The sequence below is a fragment of the Schistocerca americana genome, chromosome 7 (genome assembly GCF_021461395.2).
Source record: "Schistocerca americana isolate TAMUIC-IGC-003095 chromosome 7, iqSchAmer2.1, whole genome shotgun sequence".
In the NCBI taxonomy this organism is placed as follows: Eukaryota; Metazoa; Arthropoda; class Insecta; order Orthoptera; family Acrididae; genus Schistocerca; species Schistocerca americana.
Window position 1 is genome coordinate 553,136,370 of NC_060125.1, and position 24,698 is coordinate 553,161,067.

Genomic DNA, 24,698 nt, shown 5'->3' on the forward strand with positions numbered 1-24,698 from the left:
GAGGAACCAGGGTTGCACGGTTCTTCCACTCCTCTGTAGCCAGTTGTTGCACAAAATATAGCCAAAATGTCGCCACCTTTCTGGTAGCAAAAATAGCCAAACTGTCGCCATTTTAATCAGTTAACTTAGTTGTGTTAATTCTAGACTAAACTGTCATACGGCCAGACAGCGACACACACACACACACACACACACACACACACACACACACACACACACACACACCCGCGCCGGCCGCGGTGGCCGTGCGGTTCTAGGCGCTCCAGTCCGGAGCCGCGCTGCTGCTACGGTCGCAGGTTCGAATCCTGCCTCTGTCCTTAGGTTAGTTAGGTTTAAATAGTTCTAAGTTCTAGGGGACTGATGACCACAGCAGTTGAGTCCCATAGTGCTCAGAGCCATTTGAACCATTTTTCGAACACACACCCGCGCGCGCTACGTGCCCTACTGGACATACCGAGTAACCTACTTCTTCAAAAAACATTTCCCGAGTCCAGCTGGGAATTGAATCCAGGCACACTAGCCACCGAGCTGTGAAGCCAGTAAAAGCACAGTCATTTGTAAATGCAATAATGAGAATCTGGAAGGTACAGTAGTTACTAAATTCAAATACAGTTACATTTAAATATCATATTTATGAATTCGTGAACTTATAACATGAAATGGTTCACGAATCAGTATACCAAACTTGTGCAAGGGACATTTCCGTGCATCCTTCGATTACAAAACGATCACTTTCATCTTCTTCAATATTGCTGGATTCATCTCTTGAATAAGTTGAGGTACTGAATCTTAGCAAACATTTCTTTGGTAGAAACTAAATCATTTTTATGCTAGAGTGAGTGATGAAGCCGTTCCTTATCTATCGTGTGCCGATAGATTAGTATCCACCGTGGGGTAGATGTTAGGTACAAATCATAAATTATAGGTATAGTGGGTGTATGAAAAAGGAAGTCAGAGCTTCCTTCCTCCACACCATGCAGTTCTTCTGAAGTTAGGGTCCGCCTCCTAAGCTGAGTGGTGACATGGTTGCCTACCATGCAGCCGGTCCGATTTCGATTCCCGGCCGGTTTAGGGATTTACTCTGCTCGTGGACTGGGTGTCGTGTTGTCCTCATCATCTCCACCGACACGCAAGTTGAGCAACATGGCGTCACCTCAGATAAGACTTGCAGCCCGGCCGCTGAACTTCCCCCGATGGGTCCTCCCGGCCAACAATGCCACTGGTTTGATGCAGCTCTCCATGCTACTCTATCCTGTGCACGCTTCTTCATCTCCCAGTACCTACTGCAACCAACGTCCTTCTGAATGTGCTTAGTGTATTCATCTCTTGGTCTCCCTCTACGATTTTTACCCTCCACGCTGCCCTCCAATACTAAATTGGTGATCCCTTGATGCCTCAGAATATGCCCTACCAACCGATCCCTCCTTCTAGTCAACTTGTGCCACAAATTTTCTCTTCTCTCCAATTCTGTTCAATACCTCCTCATTAGTTATTTGATCTACCCATCTAATCTTCAGCATTCTTCTGTAGCACCACATTTCGAAAGCTTCTATTCTCTTCTTGTCTAAACTATTTATCATCCACGTTTCACTTCCATACATGGCTACACTCCATACAAATACTTTGAGAAACGACTTCCCGACACTTAAATCTATACTCGATGTTAACAAATTTCTCTTCTTCTGAAACGCTTTCCTTGCCATTGCTAGTCTGCATTTTATATCCTCTCTACTTCGACCATCATCAGTTATTTTGCTCCCCAAAGAGCAAAACTCATTTACTACTTTAAGCGTCTCATTTCCTAATCTAATTCCCGCAGCATCACCCGATTTAATTCGAGTAAATTCCATTATCCTCGTTTTACACTTATATCCTCCTTTTAAGACACTGTCCATTCCGTTCAGCTGCTCTTCCATTTTGTATCCCGCCAGGGAGGCGGCGCGTGGGTAGGATCGGGAAAAGGTAATACAAGTCGGTACTGCAAGAAAATGCTTTACTGGTGCAAAAACAAGGTGATAATGATTACATAACTTTGTACGTAGGTGCGATGCTGAAGCGAAGTGTCCTGGCTGGCTGCACCAGATGGAATGGCATCTTTTGTATCCCGCCTGGAAGGCGTCGCGTGGGTAGGAGCAGGAGCAAGAAAATTACGTCGGTACTGCAGTGAGTAAAAGTGGTTTACTGGCGCAAGAAAGAACACACAACTTTGTACAGATGCGAAGTCTTAGATCCGTCGTATGTAGAGCCAAGCTGGAGCGAAGTTTCCTGGCTGGCTGCACCTGATGAAAATGGGCCTAATCTGTCGTGGTGCTCCTAGAGCTGAACTGCGCCTGCTAGAGGGCACTGTCATCGTTGTTTGTCGTAGTGCCAACTTAACTGGCACCTAAGCCGTGGCATGGAAGCTATCGATACCAAAGGCCATCATCATTAAACCATACAGCAAAGCTGTATGCCCTCGGGAAAAATTACGGCTATAGTTTCCCCTTGCTCTCAGCCGTTCACAGTACCAGCACAGCAAGGCCATTTTGGTTAGTGTTACAAGGCCAGATCAGTCAATCATCCAAACTGTTGCCCCTGCAACTACTGAAAAGGCTGCTGCCCCTCTTCAGGAACTACACGTTTGTCCGACCTCTCAACAGACTACAGATGGACTTTAATTCCTAACCGTGCACTAAGCATTTCTGTCTTCATTCTACAGAGTCCGCCAGAAATATGTTTACACTCTGTGTCAGGCTCTGTTGACATATCGATATTGTCGTTCGGTTTGAGTTACGAGTGTGTTGTAATATGGTCTTTGACTCAACAGATGTTAGTTCTTTCATCTTGGTATTGAGAAAACAAGATGGCTGGAGCACGCATTATATTCAAGCAACGAAACTTATTGTTAAGTGATTTTTCAAGTTCGATAATTCCGTTGAAGTGCAACCTTAGTGAGGCGAGAGTTTGAAACGGAACCGCCAACCCGCGGCCCCCCCTAACAATTAAATGCATCATTGACAAGTTTGAATTGTATGTAACGATTAGTGATATTCACAAAGGAAGATCAGGAAGACAGCGTACAGTTACAAGTCTTTCTTCGTCTGTTCTCGTGTTGTAAACGTTTGTTAATTTTCCACAGACGTCTGCTACGCAATGTGCACGTGAAGTATGGGTTAGCAGTACGAGGGTGCGAAGAATTCTGAAAGCTGCAAAGTGGAAAGTTCACATTCCACGATTACTGATGACGATCCTGATCGCAGAATGCAATTTTGAGGATTGTTCCAGCAAATGATAATTGATGACGAACAATTTGTGACGAAGGTAGTGTGGAGTGACGAAGCACAATTTAAATTTAATGGAACCGTGAATCGGCATAACAGTGTGTACTGGGAACCGGAAATCTGCATGTTTATGTGGAAAAGCAGTCAATCTACCAGGGGTTCATGTGTGGTGTGGACTATCTTCAAGGGGCTTAGTAGGACCCCTTTTCTTTGTTTCCACATATGTTGACTCAAAGGACATTGTTACACAGATATTACATTACACATAGGAAAACAAAGTAGTGAACCACCGAGATCGAACATAAGTCTTACAGTTGTCTTTGAGTGCAACGCCTCAGAATGAAGAAAAACAACTCATACAACTTTTGTGCCATGTGTGACATTATGTTTTCTGTTTTCAGAACATCATATCTCACCTAGTTACCGGATATAGTGCCTTATTTTCATACCTTTTTTTTTCTACTAACCGCTGTATTTAAAGTTCAACAAAACGTGTTTTTCGAAAGCTATATTTTTTCGTTCGTTTGGGTAAAGAGTAGCCCAAGTTCAGCATTCAACATGAAGAATGTGGGAAACGTCATCAGTGCTAAATCCGCTCTTTACCCGCTCTTCACCAGAATCGCAGGCGATCAGTTCTAGAGATGCGTGAATATTCTGCACTCTAGATTTCATGGCCGGAATGACGAGGGGGGGGGGGGGGGAGGGGACGTCACCTCTTACACCCCCCTCCCCTCGCGAACGCGAATAGTTGTATCTCGTATGTCGATTATTAGCACCAAAAACAAGTGCGCTGCGCTCATAGTTTATGCCTGCAGAATATTGGGGGAGGGGCGCCAAAGTTAAGGCAAAAATCCTGCAACTTTAAACTTATCGTGTTTTCTGTCTCTCTGCATAGTTAAGACCTGCGTAATAATATTATGTTCAAACAAGTTTTTCACCAGTCTTATGACACTTACATAGTTTGTGTCTCTTTTGAACCGTAATGTATTACTCAGTACTGTTTTGCGCACAGCTTTAATTCCACGCGCTTTTTCTTTCATTCCTTGCTCGCCTTAAATTGAGGCTGTCACCCTTTCGTAGATATGCTAGAGGTGCAAAACTTTGCGCCCGGCGCAACACGGAGTGCTGGTCGCTTCACGAAACCCGTATCGTACACTATACGCGGGGAATGAAATTTCAGGTTATCCGATTTGCCTAAAAAGTTGTTTTATGCAGACGAACCAAAGTTACATCCGTCTCAATAGTTAGTTTCTTCGCCAGTAAAGCTTTTTTTTTTTCGCTTCACAATTATATGGGGCGTTCAAAAAGAAACGAGACGGAGGCATAATTACAGAAACCAGTACCTGGATGTTAGAAGTACTGACCCTGGCTGTTGAGACACCTGTCCCACTGTGACACAAGGCGGTGAATGGCTGTCTCGTAAAATTCCCGGGACTGCGGTGTTAACCAGTTCCGCACATACAGCTGGACGTCGTAGTGCGAGGTGAATCGTTTGCTCCTATGCTGACGTTCTTCTTTGACCAAGATGGCCCCCTTCTGATTCACTTCCTACAGCACGGGACAACAGTGAATGCCCAGCGTTACTCGCAAACCTTGACGACCCTTCGCCAAGCGATCAAATCAAAACGACCAGGCAATCTCACCCGGGGGGTCTTTCTGCTCCACGACAGTTCAAAGTCACATGCGGCCAACGCAGTCGCGGCACTCCTGCAGAAATTTAAATGGGAGGTTCTCGGCCACCCTCCACACAGTCCGGACCTCTCTCCCTGTGATTAAGCGTTTTTGGTCCTCTTAAAAAGGCTCTGAGGGGCAAACGATTCACCTCGGATGACGACGTCCAGCTGTACGTGCAGAACTGGTTAACATCGCAGCCCCGGGAATTTTATGAGACAGCCATTCACCGCCTTGTGTCACAGTGGGACTAGTGTCTCAACACCCAGGGTCAATACTTCTAACATACAGGTACTGTAATCATGCCTCCGGGTCGTTTCTATTTGAACGCCCCTTTTAGAAACCACTGCTTCGATATTTGTGCATGTCCTCCGCTACGCCGTCTTTCTCATTCGATTTTAAGGAAACTATTGGGTAGAAAAAAATTATTTTTCCGCATCTTATAGCCACACATTACAGCGTATAATGAAGTGATGCTCTTAGCGTTGTTGCCCGTAGATACCGTGATACTTCAAAGTAAAATTTGGCACCCCGCATATTTTGAGAAGTTCACTTGTAGTCGCCGGCGAGTTTACCTTTGGTGCATTTCACGGCGTATATTGCTACGTATGAAATGTAGCTAACATATGTAAATTGCTTGTAGCGCTGGAAGGAAACCGTACCTGTTTCCAGCCTCGATTAAGTACGGGCTACATTTTGGCGTTCGCCGCGACGAGCTGCAACGCGTCACATTCGACGCTCGACCGCACGCCACGCCACACAGAGGTGTCCTGCGTTGCTGCCGTGTCGCCCGCCTATCTCGTTGCCTAGTGTGAGGTTGCCATCCGTCCCGATACTTCGCGACCATCACCGCCATGGACCTTCTCGCCCTGACATCCCGACAAGACCCAATTTTGTCCCGATTTTGCGAAACACTGTTACGTGCTCGGCTCAAGTTCTTAAGTAACGCCATCTGTTAGCTCAACATATAAATGCAGGCTCAGCTAGTTTTATTTATGTCAAAAAGTTTATGTTGACAAGGTCGCCTCACAGACGGCGCATCCTGTATCGGCGATGCCAGCACCTTATAGATCGAGCGCCGTCATCAGTACCACGGGGATGGAACTATTTAAGCAGCGCCAAGCGGAAGAATCGGGCAGTTACCATTTGAACAGCGATCTTATAAGACGATTCTTTTTAAACGTAAAACGAACAATGAGTGCAAGTTAGTAATGTTTGGAGTATTTACTGCGGGTGTACAGGGCGTGAAGTATATAGTGACGTGTACAATATAGAAAACTCAAAGTCCCTTATCTAAGGTCAAAGGTTTCGCACGCTATATAAGCGAGCGCGCTCTCGCGCTACGCTCATGCATCACCCCTGCCCTGGCGTACGGGACTACAAGTCCCACCGCCACACCTTCACCTGCCCATGTTAGGCAAAATTCTTCTGCCTGATTCATGTAGTACTATCACCGTCACCCGCCACACCTCCAAAGTGAATTGCAGTGACGGAGTCACTGCCCTGTGGAAATTTACTGCTTCACCAACACAGTTAGACCGCAATAGACCGGTGATGCTGTATTGTAACATATCACCCCGGACTACAAGTCCATTAAAAAAAAAAAAAAAAAAGCACTACGCTCAGTCTGTGTCTTGCTGCTGCACAGGCAACTGCATTGAACGCCGCCAACATGCCTTACAGGAGTTATCGACCTCGTCGTCGCACAACAGTTTACAAAAATAATAGAAAACATCGAACTAACAACAACAGGCGACAAGAAGAATCGCGTCCCAGTGAAGAGTGTCGCCGCCAGCGCTCTCGTTGATGGACCATGTGTGTTTCTTGGATATACTCTTAATTTTAGTTTGGACATAAACGATACCTTCTCTCATGGTAATGGACGGTTGACAGTTGCCATAGTAAGAGGAGGTGCGCCGCCAAGGCCATGCGATAAGAGTGTTTACAAAACTGTTGCATCCTTGAGCTTCCGGTTCTAGATGTACCCTTGTCCGGTTAGTGGCTGACGCTACAGATCTTTATTTATGGAAATATACAGTACAGTCACCAACAAATTTTACATATTCACATACACCGTTACCTGTTATCCAAATAAATACAGATTCATTAGGATTGAGTTTTCTTTTGTTACGTGTATACAATACAAGTGGAGACGTAGAGTCATAAGCAGATTTCCCAAAGTCTTTATTAGCAATTTCAAACATATGATAAGTGCGAAACGAAATTACATCTCTATCATTAAAACTTTCGGGTCCAGGAACACTTCGAACTCCGCTACCTCCTCTTACTATGGCAACTGTCAACCGTCCATTACCATGAGAGAAGGTATTGTTTATGTCCAAACTAAAATTAAGAGTACATCCAAGAAACACACATGGTCCATCAACGAGAGCGCTGGCGGCGACACTCTTCACTGGGATGCGATTCTTCTTCTCGCCTGTTGTTGTTAGTTCGATGTTTTCTATATTTTTGTAAACTGTTGTGCGACGCCGAGGTCGTCCAAGTGTACCTGGACTCTAAAGTTTTAATGATAGATATGTAATTTCGTTTCGCACTTATCATATGTTTGAAATTGGTAATAAAGACTTTGGTAAATCTGCTTATGACTCTACGTCTCCACTTGTATTGTATACACGTTATACTACGAGCCGCTTGTGTGGTACAGTGTTAAAAGCCTTCTGGAAATCCAGAAATACGGAATCGATCTGAAATCCCTTGTCAATAGCACTCAGCACTTCAAGTGAATAAAGAGCTAGTTGTGTTTCACAGGAACGATGTCTCTAAAGCCATGTTGACTGTGTTTCAATAGACCATTTTCTTCGAGGTAATTCATTATGTTCGAAAACAATATATGTTCTAAAATCCTGCTGCATATCGGCGTTAACGATATGGGCCTGTAATTTAGTGGATTACTCCAACTACCTTTCTTGAATATTGTTGTGACCTGTGCAACTTTCCAGTCTTTGGGTACGGATCTTCCGTCGAGCGAACCGTTGTATATGATTGTTAAGTATGGAGCTAATGCATCAGCATACACCGAAAGGAACCTAATTGGTATACAGTCTGGACCAGAAGACTTGCTTTTATTAAGTGACTTAAATTGCTTCACTACTCCGAGGATATTTACTTCTACGTTACTCATGTTGGCAGCTGTTCTCGATTCGAATTCTGGAATATTAACTTCGTCTTCTTTTGTGAAGGCATTTCGGAAGGCTGTGTTTAGTAACTCTGCTTTGGCAGCACTGTCTTCGATGGTATCTCCATTGCTATCGTGCAGAGAAGGCATTGATTGTTTCTTGCCGCTAACATACTTCACATATGACAAGAATCTCTTTGGATTTTCTGCCAGGTTTCGAGACAAAGTTTCGTTGTGGAAACTGTTATAAGCATCTCTCATTGAAGTCCGCGCTAAATTTCGAGCTTCTGTAAAAGATCGCCAATCTTGGGAATTTAGCGTCTGTTTAAATTTGGCATGTTTGTTGTTTTATAATGATACGAAATGAAGTACCGTAAATCACTGCACGTGATTCGAAGAATTTACAATGAAAGGTGGTCTCAGTGGATACTTTAATGTTGGTACATTTAGGTCTTTTATTGCAGCATACCAAATGAAGCATACATACCGAAATAGTTTTTATCGTGGTGGTAGAGGTATAATTATCTCCTCCCAGTGACGAGTAAATTAATTGCTTTTATTGGTGATATGTCGTACAAGAAAGTTTCCGCGCTCCATGCAGACTTTTTATGAAAGATGTATGTCTAAATCACGGGAGACGAAATTAGTGAACAGTGGAAAAAAAGTTGCTACGCTGCTCTAGATGCCGTAGGTTCCATCTGGGAAAGGAAACAACAATATCCATACCTATTATAAAGGTGGGCGTATGTTTGACATCTTCTCCAAAATCACTGGTTCGGCTTCAGCCAACATTGGAACGCATAACATTCACTGACCGCTGTGGGGTAAGAACTACCTTCCTATCAAAGGGACTGGGGTGGGCATGAAAAAGAAGCGTAGCCCATGATGCCCTAATAGCTTGACTATATCCTTCCAATATTTCAGAATGAGAGCACTTAGCGACTTGCAACAGACTTTACACACAATTTCAAACTATTACGAGGCTTTCTGGCGCTACATCGACCACAAAATGATGAAACGAAAAAAAGTTTGTTACGTGCTACATTTTTGCTATTCTTGCAACAAAATTGCCGCATCAGGCATGACCTTTTAATTTATCAATTCTTTACCTCCAAAATCATATCATTGTACGATCCGTAGTTCAGAAGATATGATGTCGTTAATGCTGAGCTACGTGAAAACGAAACTGCAAGGGGAAATTCGCTAGAGATACAGGTGAAATATTTATACAAATATCTTAAATACGTATGAAATACGTGAGATGCGCGTGTTGGACGAAGCTGCCGGTAAAAAGCTCCTCCTAAACCTCTGGATCGATTTCTACCGAACTTGGTACAAATTTTACTATCTGAAAGAAATACTGTGGGAATAAGAACCAGTAACCTCCTATTGCGTTGGAGGTGACAATGTGGAGAGAGAAAGGGGGGGGGGGGGGAGGAAGAGATGGACAGGGAGGGTGAAAGGGGTGACGGACACAAATAGGGTGGAACAGGGGACGGATGGAGAGGGGGGAGGGAAAGAAGGACAGAGAAAGGGAAGATGATGAGTTAGAGGGAGTATGAAGAGAGACATGAGCAGAGTAATAAAAGAGGAGGAGATGGACAGACAGAGGAGGGGGGGGGGGATGGGTCAATAGAAGTTGAATAAATACACACCCATGCAACGCTGGTACACGTCTAGTTACTACATAAACGACTAACTGAAGTAGTAATCTAATGCAGAATATTCTCGTTCTGTTTTAGGTCCACCATCAACTCCCATCATGCCTGGTGGGGCACCTGGAACTCCCTCAGCGAAAGCCAAAGTAAGTTTGCATAGAAAAAATCAAATTACCGGTAGTCATCAGCAGTTGCAGCATGCTAGTTCATAAATCACGGAATTTGTTATAATCTTCTCTTCCATACCTTTCAAAAAAAGGTAAAATGAAATTTAAAACTAAGAACTGTTATTGTTTTGCTTTTAACAATGCTAACACGAAGTATATGGTATACATAATTATCCCTTTTTGTGGCCCAGCTTATTTTTTAGGTATTATCCGAATTTTGTTAGGCTGAAGGCAATTCCCATTTTTTGCATAAGATTCTACAAATACAAGTTATAAACTCCATAAATGGAAGAAAAATCTTTCAGTCGAGGAAATTGTGTAGCTGTATTATGAAGTATTCGATCAGGTTTCCTGAGCAGAGTATATTCGCTTTAAGGGTCATTTTCCATAAGGTTTTTCTACAGTACTGGAAGTTTTGCAGAGGAAATTTGAGCATATCTGAAAAAGAAACTTTCTTCTTTCAACACAATACTGTTATGGCTTTAATGGCATCTGTCTTGTGTGGATGGCGCTGTGTGTTCTTAATGAAAGGAGGAGGACCAGCTCAGCAGGAGTAGAATAAACTCAGAATGTAATCACAAAAGCTGGCGTACCACGCAGCTGCTCCCATTCGTGACGCACAGTAATAATTTAAAATGACTGAAAACAGCAACGTTTGTTGGTGGCAGGATCATATTGACGAGGACTCGAACTCGATCATAACTCTCATCTCGCAGGTAATATTTGAATTGGTGTACAACTGATGATTCAAATTGAGAGAGCCCGTCAGTACGTTTTTGGGGTACCCTGTAGAGTTTCATATGTGCAAGGTTTGACACTTTTGCCCTTTCTCCTATTTTTTCTCGGATTACTGTTTACATGCAAATTGGTAAAATAATAATATTTACTTTTTTACATTTACATTAATATATTCATACAATAATTATAACAGATATACGCAAAATAGTATCGTATCTTAGAATACAATAAAATTAATTGAATTTTTAAGTGCTTTAATTTGTTTATAAAAGGATTTCCAAGTAGTTGATTTATATGTTTATCACTTTTAGGTGCTGCGTTTCAAATTGTTTTTCCCTTTCAGTGATTAAATATACACTCCTAACAGCGATTTAGTTGCTTGTTTTCCAACATCATCACATCTCGTATTTTTTTTTTTTTTTTTTTTTTTTTGTTCTTCTGCACCTTTAGCATTTACATAAGTTTTCGTCTACCCTGTTTTTGAGATCCACTACTGAATGTTCAGGTTTTCGCCTGAAACAATTTCTTGTGGATGGCATGTATTCAAACGTTTGTCCAGCGTTTTGGTTTTTAAAAGACAGCAAGAGAAAAAAATATGACCCACTGGATCTCAAGTGGGCTATTATCTGGAAGAGTTTTTCTGAAAACTTGCATTAATGATTGAGAACATATTTTTAATCTTTGCTAATAAACTGCAAATGTCTGCGATATTTCATTCAGAGGCTTTCGTGATTTCATTTGCACTTTCTGGACAGTATACTGCAAAGTGCCGTCTGGATGGGGAGGGTTCTGAGAAAAAGCGCGGTGGATCATTTGACAGGCGTGAAGGCAGCACTTGAAGGTATCGGCAAACACATGGCCGAACAAAGCTTACAAAATCACATGGCCATCGAATTTTTGTATTTTTTATGTTTAGGTATGTGGAGTTCAGCACTGAAATGTCAGCAGGCCAAGGCACTTAGATTCAACTGTCAAAATCGACTTTGAAGTTTTTCCTAGAGTCGTTAGTACCGTACAGACGTGGGTTTTCAACCATTTTGAGTTCATGGCTCCCCTGATCAGCTGTGTTGTTTCTGTGATTCCACTTTTGGATACATTGTAAAAACTGAAATCAGTGTATCAATATTTATACACACATCAAAAAAAGTTTTTCATCACCCCGGTTCCCAGAACTCCTGAAGATAGACGTCGACTGTGGATATTGTATCACAGACATAATCCCTTTGATTGTTGAGAGATGTCCCTAGACCCGCCCAAAGATGTAAACAACCATGCATGAGCAGCGGCTATTAGACGGAGGGGGTCCGACAGCCGATCAGTTCCAGCCATTCCACCAGGGAGCAGGTACACAGCTCATGTTGTCTGCAGTTCAACCATGCCTAGACGGTCAGTACTGAGGTTCGATCGCATCCGCATTGTTACTTTGTGTCAGGAAGGGCTCTCAACAAGGAAAGTACCCAGGCGTCTCGGAGTGAACCAAAGCGATGTTGTTCGGACATGGAGGAGATAGAGAGAGACGGGAACCAGTCGATGACATGCCTCGCTCAGGCTGTCCAAGGGCTACTACTGCAGTGGATGACCGCTACCTATGGATTATAGCTCGGAGGAACCCTGACAGCAGCGCCACCATGTTGTATAATGGTTTTCGTGCAGCCACAGGGTGTCGTGTTACGACTCAAACTGTGCGCAATAGGCTGCATGATGCGAAACTTCACTCCCGAGTTCCAGCTTTGCAACCACGACACCATGCAGCGCGGTACAGATGGGCCCAGTAACATGCCGAATGGACCGCTCAGGATTGGCATCACGTTCTTTTCACCGATGGGAGTCGCATATGCCTTCAACCAGACAATCGGCGGAGACGTGTTTGGAGGCAACCCGGCAAGACTGAACGCCTTAGACACATGTTCCAGTGAGTGCAGCTAGGTGGAGGTTCCCTGCTGTTTTGGGGTGGTATTATGTGGGGCCGACGTACGCCGCCGGTGGTCGTGGAAGGCGCCGTAACGGCTGTATGAAACGTGAATGCCATCCTTCGACCGATAGCGCAACCATTCGGCAGCATATTGGCGAGGCATTCATCTTCATGGACGGAAATTCGCGCTCCCCATTGTGCACATCTTGTGAATAACTTCCTTCAGGATAACGACATCGCTCGACTAGAGTAGCCAGCATGTTCTCTAAATATGAACCCTATCGAACATGCCTGGGATAGATTGAAAAGGGCTGTTTATGGACGCGTGACCCAGCAACCACTCTGACGGATCTACGCCGAATCGCCGTGAGGAGTGGGACAGTCTGGACCAACAGTGCCTTGATGAAGTTGTGGATAATATGCCACGACGAATACAGGCATGCATCAGTGCAAGAGGACGTGCTACTGGGTATTAGATGTACCGATGTATACAGCAGTCTGTACCACCACCTGTGACGTTCTCGCTGTATGGTGGTACAACATGCAATGTGTTGTTTTCATGAGTAATAAAAAGGGCGGAAATGATGTTTATGTTGGTCTCTATTCCAATTTTCTGTACAGGTTCCGGAACTCTCGGAACTGAGGTGATGCGAAACTTTTTTTGACGTGTGTATTATAAAAGTAGGCAACGGCCTTGCCGCAGTGGTTAAAACGGTTCCCGTCAGATCACCGAAATTAAGCGCTGTCTGGCGTGGCCGGCATTTGGATGAGTGACTATCTGGGCCGCCATGCGCTGTTGCCATTTTTCGGGGTGCACCCAGCCTCGTGATGCCAGTTGAGGAGGTACTCGACCGACTAGTAGTGGCTCCGGTCAAAGAAATCCATCATAACGACCGGGAGGGCGGTGTGCTGACCACACGCCCCTCCTATCCTCATCCTCAGCTGAGGATGATACGGCGGTCGCATGGTCCCGATGGGCCACTTGTGGCCTGAAGACGGAGTGCTGCTGTATTGTAAAAAGGAAGTGGACAATGTGTGTGCCGCCTAAAACTCAGAAACGAGTCCTCGTACGATCAAGGTAGTTATATGGTATAGTAGGCCTCTATCCTCCATCAATAAAGAAGGTTCCCGTTTTTATCTGAATGGCTTACTTATGAAAATATAAGGGCTGGGAAGTTTCGTCCTCTAGAAATTTCTAGAAAATTCCAAAACATTTGAGAGGCTTCGAGAGCATTCCACATCATTCCAAAATGTTCCACAATGATCCGGGATGTTCTGGAATGTTTTTCCGGAATAGTCTGGAACATTCGGGAAGATTCCAGAACGTTCGGGAACATTCCAGAACACACTCGAATGTTGTGGAATGTTCTGGAACATTGTGGCCCATTCGAAGCCATTTTAGTATGTTCTGGAATTCGGCACTGGTGGGGCTACCCATTGGTAGGGGTATATAAGACCCGTCGTTGGTTCGAACGTTAGTTTCTTATCAGTGGCGAAGGGAGGAACCAGTTAAGAGTGAGTAGTCGAAATGATAAAAATGTCTGAATATAAATCGAAAATAAAGCGTGTAAAGTGTACTTAGTGTATTTGTTAATAAAAAGTGCATTTGATTTATATTTTATACAATGCCCAGACGTAAAAGAGGAGGAGATCTGCGAAAACAGAAAGAACAGCGAAAGAACGAAACAGACGCAGAGCGCGAAGCACGTTTAAGTTTCCAACGAATGGCAAGGAGCACTATGAGAAACAGAGAAACCGAAGGACGAGGAAAGGAACTGGTTGAAGAATAAAGAATTGCGACGCAGTCTTATAATAAAAGACTGTGAACTCGAGGCAGCCCTGAAAATATCACCCTACGGGAAGCGCAGACGAGGACAAGTAAACAGCACAACCTAACAAATTTACAAATGAAGCATTCCACTGCGACCCCACGGAAGAATATAACAAACACAAACACTTCATAAGCGGAAAAATGGATAACACCTGCCAATTTTGCAACGCGAAAAGTTCGGTAGAGAAACACCAGGAGTCTGTTACGTGAATGGAAAAATTTGATTACCACCACTGGAAGCACCTCCGCAGGAATTTTTACATTATATGACCGGGGAAACTAGAATAAAAACAATTTCTTAAAAGTGTACAACGCCTGCTTCCAAATGGCTTCTTTCGGTGTCAGTTCGATCAACATATAGGGATGAAATCGATTATGTTTTTCCATCCTAGGACAAATCCATCACAACATGGGATCTTTACTACCACCACTCAACGACGACCACAAATTTCTGCAAGTGTATTTCAGAGGAATTGAAGACACAGAAGCCGGCCGCTGTGGCCGAGTGGTTTTAGGCTCTTCAGTCCGGAACCACGCTGCTGCTACGGTCGCAGGTTCGAATCCTGCCTCGGGCATGGATGTGTGTGATGTACTTAGGTTAGTTAGGTTTAGGTAGTCCTAAGTCTAGGGGACTGATGACCTTAGATGTTAAGTCCCATAGTGCTTAGAGCCCCCCCCCCCCTCCCCCCCCTTTTTTTTTTTTTTTTTTTTTTTTTTTTTTTGAAGAAACGGAAATTGATCAGTGATACAGACATCAGTGGATTGGGACGAAGAGTAGTCAGCGATATACAGAGGATCTTGTACGAATACAATCAACTGGTTCACATGTTCAGAACAGCACTAGACCGAATGATTTCTGATGACTATAAAGTTATAATTCTAGCCGACAGATGACCACCAGGAGAACACGAACGCCCATTTAATGGACCTCAGATAGACGAAGTCGCCGTCGTAATTGTGGACAATGAAAACAGAAGCCGTGACGTAATTGTACAACAAAGAAGAGAAGGGTTACATCGCATTGCATTCGTACACAATACATATGATGCCCTCCAATATCCATCAATACTTCTGCAGGAAAGGGACGGCTATCATTTTAAGGGGATACGGAATCACCTATCCCCGCAATGTTAATATATGCCTACTATAGGGAACATTTTCTCACAAACTACTGGAGACAGAGAGGTAAAAATTTTACTGTATGTGCATTCATATGTTACAACAATACTGAAACAACAGTTTATTGTCAAAGTATTTTCTTACAGAGATATTGTACATTTATTTTTAAGTAAATTTTTTCCATCGCTTTTTACTAGACTATCACCCCTAAGTCTTTTGTAAATCAAGTAATTAAAAAATCGTTGTTTCAGTATGTAATAGGGACCTATGTCACTACGTCATAAAAATTTCAGACTTTTAGGTTGACCAGTACCTGAGATAATGTTCCTAGATGAAGTAAAAAGTAAACTTACGGGAAACGGAGAAAGAAGATTAAAACATTCCTGATCCGTAGCTAATACCCCCTTCACAGTCTTCATAATCATCTTCAAGTCTTCTTTTGGCACCCCTCTGCACCTGTCTTGCTTTTTTCACTAATGTCTTGATTATATTATCAGCATGCCTTAGTCTGTGCTGATCTAAAAAGAACATAGCACGTACCGTACGGGAACCAACACACATACCCAACTTTTGAAGGACCTGGCATTTAGTTATATTTCCAAGATTGAAGGTTGCCACAGCATCATACACACCAAAATGTAGTGTATTAATTCCGACAAACACTGTTTTTGGGAGACGATGCCATATCACACTATTCAAGCACTCGTTGGGGTTCTGCGTTTTTCCGTGAAGACATTTCATCAGAAGACTTCTGTCAGCCAGATCTCTGAAAATGGGCTTTATTTCTGCCATGATGGCTGATGGTAGACTGTGGTGGTGAATGTATTTCTCTCCTGTTGTTAGTCCCCTATTGTATTTACACCAGCTGTTTTCACCTTTGGGGCACAAACCATGTTGTGGATGCTCATCCGTGGATGCGGTGTGGAAATATAAAGCCCATATAGCTCTCCTCATTTCTTCAAGATTGCCTGTATTTTGCCTGATTGCAAGGCCATAGCAGTTCTGAATGTGGTCTATTATGGAATCAGTCAATCTTCCTCTGCCATCCAAGGTTTTCCCATCATCTAGTTTTTTCCCTTTCATAACTGATTTTAACCTTCTCAGCCTGGCACCCATTCTCTTCTGCACATGTCCTATACATTCAAGTTTGCTTATATTTACACTGTTCCCATATGGTTTGCTTTCCAAAACTTCTTTGAATGCTTTAGAGTCACCATCTCCCAGATATTTGACATAGCGAACATTATACCACTGTGAAGAGCGATGAAAAATTTTCTTCACCCCAGCAACCTCCATGCCACCACTACTACCATAATAATTAGCAATACAGTCATCACTGTGTTCATTTTTCAGCCTGCCTGTGCACCTGCAGTATTTAGACATTATTGCAACATCAATAACCTTGCCAGTATCAACACTAGTTGCTGTTACAACACCATTGTTGGAGGTGTGGCCCCTTTTCTGCCACGTGCCATCAAACGCCACTGTGAGGTCACGACTGCCGTCATTTTCTTCCACTGCTTCTTCCACAGCAACCTGCATTGACTTCTGTGCTACATCTTCAACTGCAGATCCTAGTACATAATTGTAAGCTTCAAACTTTGAAGGTGCACTTGGAAGATTTAGAACACCACATAGCATATCACCAGCTGCTTTGCCCTTACCAATTGCTCGCAATCCATAAACTAACCTAATATTTACACTATAAAGTTCAGTTTTCTTGTATCCATTATTTACAGTTACTGAAACCGAACTTGGAAACTTACAGCTGTATTTACAAACACTGCATATTAAATTAAACTGGGCAGCCAGGCCAACATGGGATTCTACTTTCAGAGAAACGTTTCCATGACATTTTTTGCAGCACAAACTGTTTTCAAGAGCTTCACACAATATATTCGTATCAATGAGTTCAAAAACTTCATTCCCTCTATCAAGTCTTCCAAATCTCTTAGTTTTTTATGAGAAGCACTGTTTTCATTTGGTGTAAGTTCGTTCGACAAATCAGTAATAAGTGGATTCACATTTTCCAACAGTGATGATGATGAACTGCTTTGCTTTGCTAATGAATCATTATTTCTTTTCTTTTGCCAGTTCACACGCTTTTTAAATACTTTTGCTTTAGCTCTAGGCATTTTCACTGCGAAAAATGAAGCACTAAATACGAAATAACTTAACAACAACTACTTTCTTATATCACACTGTTTACAAAACAGTCCCGCCACAAAGTCAAAGAGTAACTTGAGGAAACCAGAGAGAAACTTTTTTGGGCAACTAGTGTATAAATAGTCGCTGGAAACCGGGATATTTGAATTCATGTCACTTTAAAGGTACTGCCAAAAAGTTCATGGTCAGCCACGAGAGACGTGTATAACTAAAGCGCAATACCCGATCTCACAAATATATAAAAATAAAATAGTTATAATTGTAGTAGAGCTATGTATGATACGTCATTTTAAAGAGGAAACATGGCAGAATATAATACGCCAATAAAAAAAAATTCGATTTTTTAACCCAAAATCCGATTCCGTATCCCCTTAACATGAAGCAAATCAACCCTGAAACAGGCGTAGAAACAAATAAAAAAATCACTTCCAAATAGTTCTATGCTTACACCGCTTAATGATCAGAAACAATAAAACATACAATCACATTCTCAACACTCGCCGTTTGTTCCAACAATTCCTGGTAGATGTGTATGCAAAAATAGAAGCGGAACGGATGGTTTACATAAGACTGAATGGGAAGAAACTATGCGCAGAAGTATACATCCACCTTCGAGATGCAGTCATAAATGACGAAACATTAATGACCTTGCAACAGTGGTAATATTACCCTCATCATAACTGGAAGTCACAGACATACAGGGTGTTTCAAAAATGACCGGTATATTTGAAACGGAAATAAAAACTAAACGAACAGCGATAGAAATACACCGTTTGTTGCAATATGCTTGGGACAACAGTACATTTTCAGGCAGACAAACTTTCGAAATTACAGTAGTTACAATTTTCAGCAACAGATGGCGCTGCGGTCTGGGAAACTCTATAGTACGATATTTTCCACATATCCACCATGCGTAGCAATAATATGGCGTAGTCTCTGAATGAAATTACCCGAAACCTTTGACAACGTGTCTGGCGGAATGGCTTCACATGCAGATGAGATGTACTGCTTCAGCTGTTCAATTGTTTCTGGATTCTGGCGGTACACCTGGTCTTTCAAGTGTCCCCACAAAAAGAAGTCACAGGGGTTCATGTCTGGCGAATAGGGAGGCCAATCCACGCCGCCTCCTGTATGTTTCGGATAGCCCAAAGCAATCACACGATCATCGAAATATTTATTCAGGGAATTAAAGACGTCGGCCGTGCGATGTGGCCGGGCACCATCTTGCATAAACCACGAGGTGTTCGCAGTGTCGTCTAAGGCAGTTTGTACCGCCACAAATTCACGAAGAATGTCCAGATAGCGTGATGCAGTAATCGTTTCAGATCTGAAAAATGGGCCAATGATTCCTTTGGAGGAAATGGCGGCCCAGACCAGTACTTTTTGAGGATGCAGGGACGATGGGACTGCAACATGGGGCTTTTCGGTTCCCCATATGCGCCAGTTCTGTTTATTGACGAAGCCGTCCAGGTAAAAATAAGCTTCGTCAGTAAACCAAATGCTGCCCACATGCATATCGCCGTCATCAATCCTGTGCACTATATCGTTAGCGAATGTCTCTCGTGCAGCAATGGTAGCGGCGCTGAGAGGTTGCCGCGTTTGAATTTTGTATGGATAGAGGTGTAAACTCTGGCGCATGAGACGATACGTGGACGTAGGCGTCATTTGGACCGCAGCTGCAACACGGCGAACGGAAACCCGAGGCCGCTGTTGGATCACCTGCTGCACTAGCTGCGCGTTGCCCTCTTTGGTTGCCGTACGCGGTCGCTCTACCTTTCCAGCACGTTCATCCGTCACGTTCCCAGTCCGTTGAAATTTTTCAAACAGATCCTTTATTGTATCGCTTTTCGGTCCTTTGGTTACATTAAACCTCCGTTGAAAACTTCGTCTTGTTGCAACAACACTGTGTTCTAGGCGGTGGAATTCCAACACCAGAAAAATCCTCTGTTCTAAGGAATAAACCATGTTGTCTACAGCACACTTTTACGTTGTGAACAGTACACACTTACAGCAGAAAGACGACGTACAGAATGGCGCACCCACAAACTGCGTTGTCTTCTATATCCTTCACATCACTTGCAGCGCCATCTGTTGTTGAAAATTGTAACTACTGTAATTTCGAAAGTTTGTCCGCCTGAAAATGTACTGTTGTCCCAAGCATATTGCAACAAACGGTGTATTTCTATCGCTGCTCGTTTAGTTTTTATTGCCGTTTCAAATATACCGGTCATTTTTGAAACACCCTGTATAAGTGAATACACTCAAGATGCTATGACCCACATAAGAAAATATGGACGACCAGACCTCTTCATATTATTCACATACAACTCGTCGTGGCCAGAAATCAAAGACCATCCAAGATGTGGACAAGCCGCTTTGGATCGACACGATTTGAGAACCCGCGTTTTCGGACAAAACCAAATCAGATTTATTGAAGTCATCGCAAAATACCACATCTTTGGAACCATTAGATGCTGGATGTACGCAATCAGTTGGCAAAAACGAGGAATGCCTCACTTACACCATCTCATATGGCTAGATGGCAGAATTCATCTCAGGCATACCGACAAAATCATCCAATCTACATTTCCCAATCCACAAAAAAGACCTGGATCTGTACGACATAGTAGTGAAAACATGATTCACTGATCATGCCAGTCATTAAACCCCAGTTCGCCATGCATGAATGATGGAAAATGTACAAAAAATTATGGAAAACCATACTTGGATGACACACAAAACCGTAGTTGATGGCTATCCCAAATACAAAAGACGATCACCCAAAAATGGTGGCTTCACAACAAAACTACGAATACGAAGCAGTGATGAACTGGAAATAGATAATCAATGGATAGTACCATACAACACACTATTTTCCAAAATGTTTCAAGTTCAATTAAACATAGAAACTGCAATTCACTGAAATCCATCAAATATGTTTGTAACTGTGTGAACAAAGGCAGTGACATGGCTGCATTTCAAATAGCCAAAAACACTGAATGACAAAATAGCAAACAATGGAAAATCCAGGATGGAATGTTATGATGAGAAGGAAAGCTGCTACTCACCACATGCTGAGATGCTGATTCGCAGATAGGCACAACAAAACGATTTTCATACTTAAAGCTTTTGGCCAATGGCCTTTGTCAACAATGGATCACACACACACACACACACACACACACACACACACACACTGTGAGGAGCAGTACCAGTGCATGATGGGAGTGGCGACTGGGTGGGGGAAAGGAAGAGGCTAGGGCGGGGAGGGATAGCATGGTAGGGACGATGGACGGTGAAGTGCTGCAGGTAGGGTGGTGGGCAGGGGAGATGTGGGGAGGGGGGGGGAGTAGCAGAAAAAGAGAGAAATAAATAAAGACTGTGTGTGGTGATGGAATGACAGCTGTGTAGTGTTGGGATGGGAGCAAGAAAGGGGCTGGATGGGTGAAGACAGCGACTAAGAAAGGTTGATGCCAGGAGGGTTGCGGGAATGTAGGATGTATTGCAGGGAAAGTTCCCACCTGCGCAATTCAGAAAAGCTGGTGTTGGTGGGAAGGATCCATAAGGCACAGGCTGTGAAGCAGTCATGGAAATGAGGGATATCATGTTTGGTAGCATGTTCAGCAACAGGGTGATCCACTTGTTTCTTGGCCATAGTTTGTCTGTGGCCATTCATGCAGACAGACAGCTAGTTGGTTGTCATGCCTACACAGAATGCAGCACAGTGGGTTGCACCTTTAGTGTGTAGACCACATGACTAGTTTCACAGGTAGCCATGCCTTTGATGGGATAGGTGATGTTAGTGACCGGATTGGAGTAGGTGGTGGTGGTGGTGGTGGTGGTGGTGGTGGTGGTGGTGGTAAGATGTATGGAACAGGTCTTGCATCTACATCTACATCTATACTCCGCGAGCCACCTTGCGGTGTGTGGCGGAGGGTACTTATTGTACCACTATCTGATCCCCCCTTCCCTGTTCCATTCACGAATTGTGCGTGGGAAGAACGACTGCTTGTAAGTCTCCGTATTTGCTCTAATTTCTCGGATCTTTTCGTTGTGATCATTACGCGAGATATATGTGGGCGGTAGTAATATGTTGCCCATCTCTTCCCGGAATGTGCTCTCTCGTAATTTCGATAATAAACCTCTCCGTATTGCGTAACGCCTTTCTTGAAGTGTCCGCCACTGGAGCTTGTTCAGCATCTCCGTAACGCTCTCGCGCTGACTAAATGTCCCCATGACGAATCGCGCTGCTTTTCGCTGGATCATGTCTATCTCTTCTATTAATCCAACCTGGTAAGGGTCCCATACTGATGAGCAATACTCAAGAATCTGACGAACAAGCGTTTTGTAAGCTACTTCTTTCGTCGATGAGTCACATTTTCTTAGAATTCTTCCTATGAATCTCAACCTGGCGCCTGCTTTTCCCACTATTTGTTTTATGTGATCATTCCACTTCAGATCGCTCCGGATAGTAACTCCTAAGTATTTTACGGTCGTTACCGCTTCCAATGATTTACCACCTATGGCATAATCGTACTGGAATGGATTTCTGCCCCTATGTATGCGCATTATATTACATTTATCTACGTTTAGGGAAAGCTGCCAGCTGTCGCACCATGCATTAATCCTCTGCAGGTCCTCCTGGAGTACGTACGAGTCTTCTGATGTTGCTACTTTCTTGTAGACAACCGTGTCATCTGCAAATAGCCTCACGGAGCTACCGATGTTGTCAACTAAGTCATTTATGTATATTGTAAACAATAAAGGTCCTATCACGCTTCCCTGCGGTACTCCCGAAATTACCTCTACATCTGCAGATTTTGAACCGTTAAGAATGACATGTTGTGTTCTTTCTTCTAGGAAATCCTGAATCCAATCACAAACCTGGTCCGATATTCCGTAAGCTCGTATTTTTTTCACTAAACGTAAGTGCGGAACCGTATCAAATGCCTTCCTGAAGTCCAGGAATATGGCATCAATCTGCTCGCCAGTGTCTACGGCACTGTGAATTTCTTGGGCAAATAGGGCGAGCTGAGTCTATTACAGGGGTATGAGCCATGAGATAAGGGAATGAGAGCAGGGGTTGTGTAAGGATGGCTGAGTGTATTGTGTAGGTTCAGTGGACAGCAGAATAACACTGTGGGAGGGGTGGGAAGGATAGTGGGCAGGACATTTCTCATTTCAGGGCATGACTAGAGGTAATCAAAACCCTGGCAGAGAATGTAATTCATTTGCTTCAGTCCTGGGTGGTACTGAGTTACGAGGGGCATGCTCCTCTGTGGCTGGACGGTGGGGCTTTGGGGGGTGGTGGGAGACTGGAAAGATCGGGCATGGGAAATTTGTTTTTGTACAAGGATGGGAGGATAATTACGGTCAGTGAAGTTTTCAGTGAGACCCTTGGTATATTTCGAGAGGGACTGCTTGTCACTGCAGATGCGATGGCCACATGTGGCTAGGCTGTACGGAAGGTACTTGTTGGTATGGAATGGTTGGCAGCTGTTGAAGAGTACGTATTGCTGGTAGTTAGTAGGTTTGATATTGTCGGAGGTACTAATGCAGCTGTCAACATCTAGGAGGTTGGCTTGTTGGGTTGAGTAGGACCAGATGAAGCAAACGGGGGAGAAGTTGTTGAGGTTCTGGAGGACTGTGGATAGGGTGTCATCGCCTTCTATCCAGATAGCAAAGATGTCATCAATGAATCTGAACCAGGTGAGGGCTTAGGATTCTGGTTAGATGACCCGTGAATAGGTTGGCATAGGATGGTGCCTTGCGGGTGCGCATAGCCATACCCTGGATTTGTTTGTAGGTGATGCCTTCAATGGAGAAGTGATTGTGGGTGAGGATATAGTTGGTCATGGCGACTAGGAAGGAGGGTGTCGGTTTGGAATCCGTCGGGCATTGGGAAAGGTAGTGTTCAATAGAGGTAAAGCCAAGGGCATTTTGAATGTTAGTGTACAGGGAGGTGGCATCAGTAGTGAAGAGCAGGGCACCATGTGGTAAAGGGGCAGGAACTGTGGAGAGTCTGTGGAGAAAATGGTTGGTATCTTTCATATAGAAGCTTAGGTTCTGGGTAATAGGTTGTAGGTGTTGGTGTGCAAGAGCTGAGGTTCTCTCAGTGGGGGCACAGTAACTGGCCACAATGGTGCAGCCTACCCTTCTTCACACCAACACCAACTTTTCTGAATTGCGCAGGTGGGAACTTTCCCTGCAATACATCCTACGTTCCCCCAACCCTCCTAGCCTCAACCTTTGTTGTTTGTTGTTCTCACCCATCCAGCCCCTTCCCTGCACCCATTCCAGCACAACACAGCCGTCATTCCACCACCACAGCCAGTCTTTATTTTTTTAATTAATTTATCTATTTCATCTATTTATTTTGTTTATTTATTTCTCACCTTTCCCGCTACGTCTCTCGCGCCCCTCCCCACATCTCCCCTGCCCGTCACCCAACTTGCAGCACTTCACTGTCCGCCGTCCCCACCGTGCTTCCCTCCGCCTCCCCGCCACAGATTCCTCCTTTCCCCCACCCAGTCGCCACTCCCATCATGCAGTTGTGATACTGCTGACAGTGTGGTATCAGTTGCCTGACACTGAGTTATGTGTGTGAGTTGGGTTTGTGTGCGTGCGTGCGTGCGTGTCTATTGTTGACATAGGCCATTGGCTGAAAGCTTTAAGTGTGAAAATATTTTTGTTGTGCATATCTGCGACTCAGCATCTCCGCTATATGGTGAGTGGCAACGTTCCTTCTCATAATATTGTTAGAATAATAACATAGAAACGACGAGATTCTCGTGTACCAAATGGGATGAAACAGCTACAGTAACGAAGCTTTGTGGCGGATTTTGGGTTTTCTCACACACGAACGAGAACCAACTGTGCAACATGTAGCAGTACATTTGGAGAATGGACAGAGAGTTTACTCCACAGAAGACACCATCAGAAAAATTGCAAGCAAACCACCTCGGAACACAACATTAACTGCATGTTACCAACTGTGCCAGACAGACCCATTCGCGAAAACATTACTGTGTGTGGCGACG

The 24,698-nt window shown here is 43.8% G+C and overlaps 1 protein-coding gene across 2 annotated transcripts in view; it reads left to right on the forward strand.

The window, feature by feature from the left end:
- Nucleotides 1-24,698, forward strand: part of LOC124621936 (tyrosine-protein kinase Btk29A) — a 380,429-nt gene that overhangs the window by 290,096 nt on the left and 65,635 nt on the right. For both annotated transcript variants that reach the window (XM_047147446.1, XM_047147445.1), the window contains exon 2: nt 9,810-9,871. In XM_047147446.1, the coding sequence (XP_047003402.1) occupies nt 9,830-9,871 (42 nt within the window). In that variant the 5' untranslated portion in view covers nt 9,810-9,829. The remainder of the gene's footprint in view (nt 1-9,809; nt 9,872-24,698) is intronic.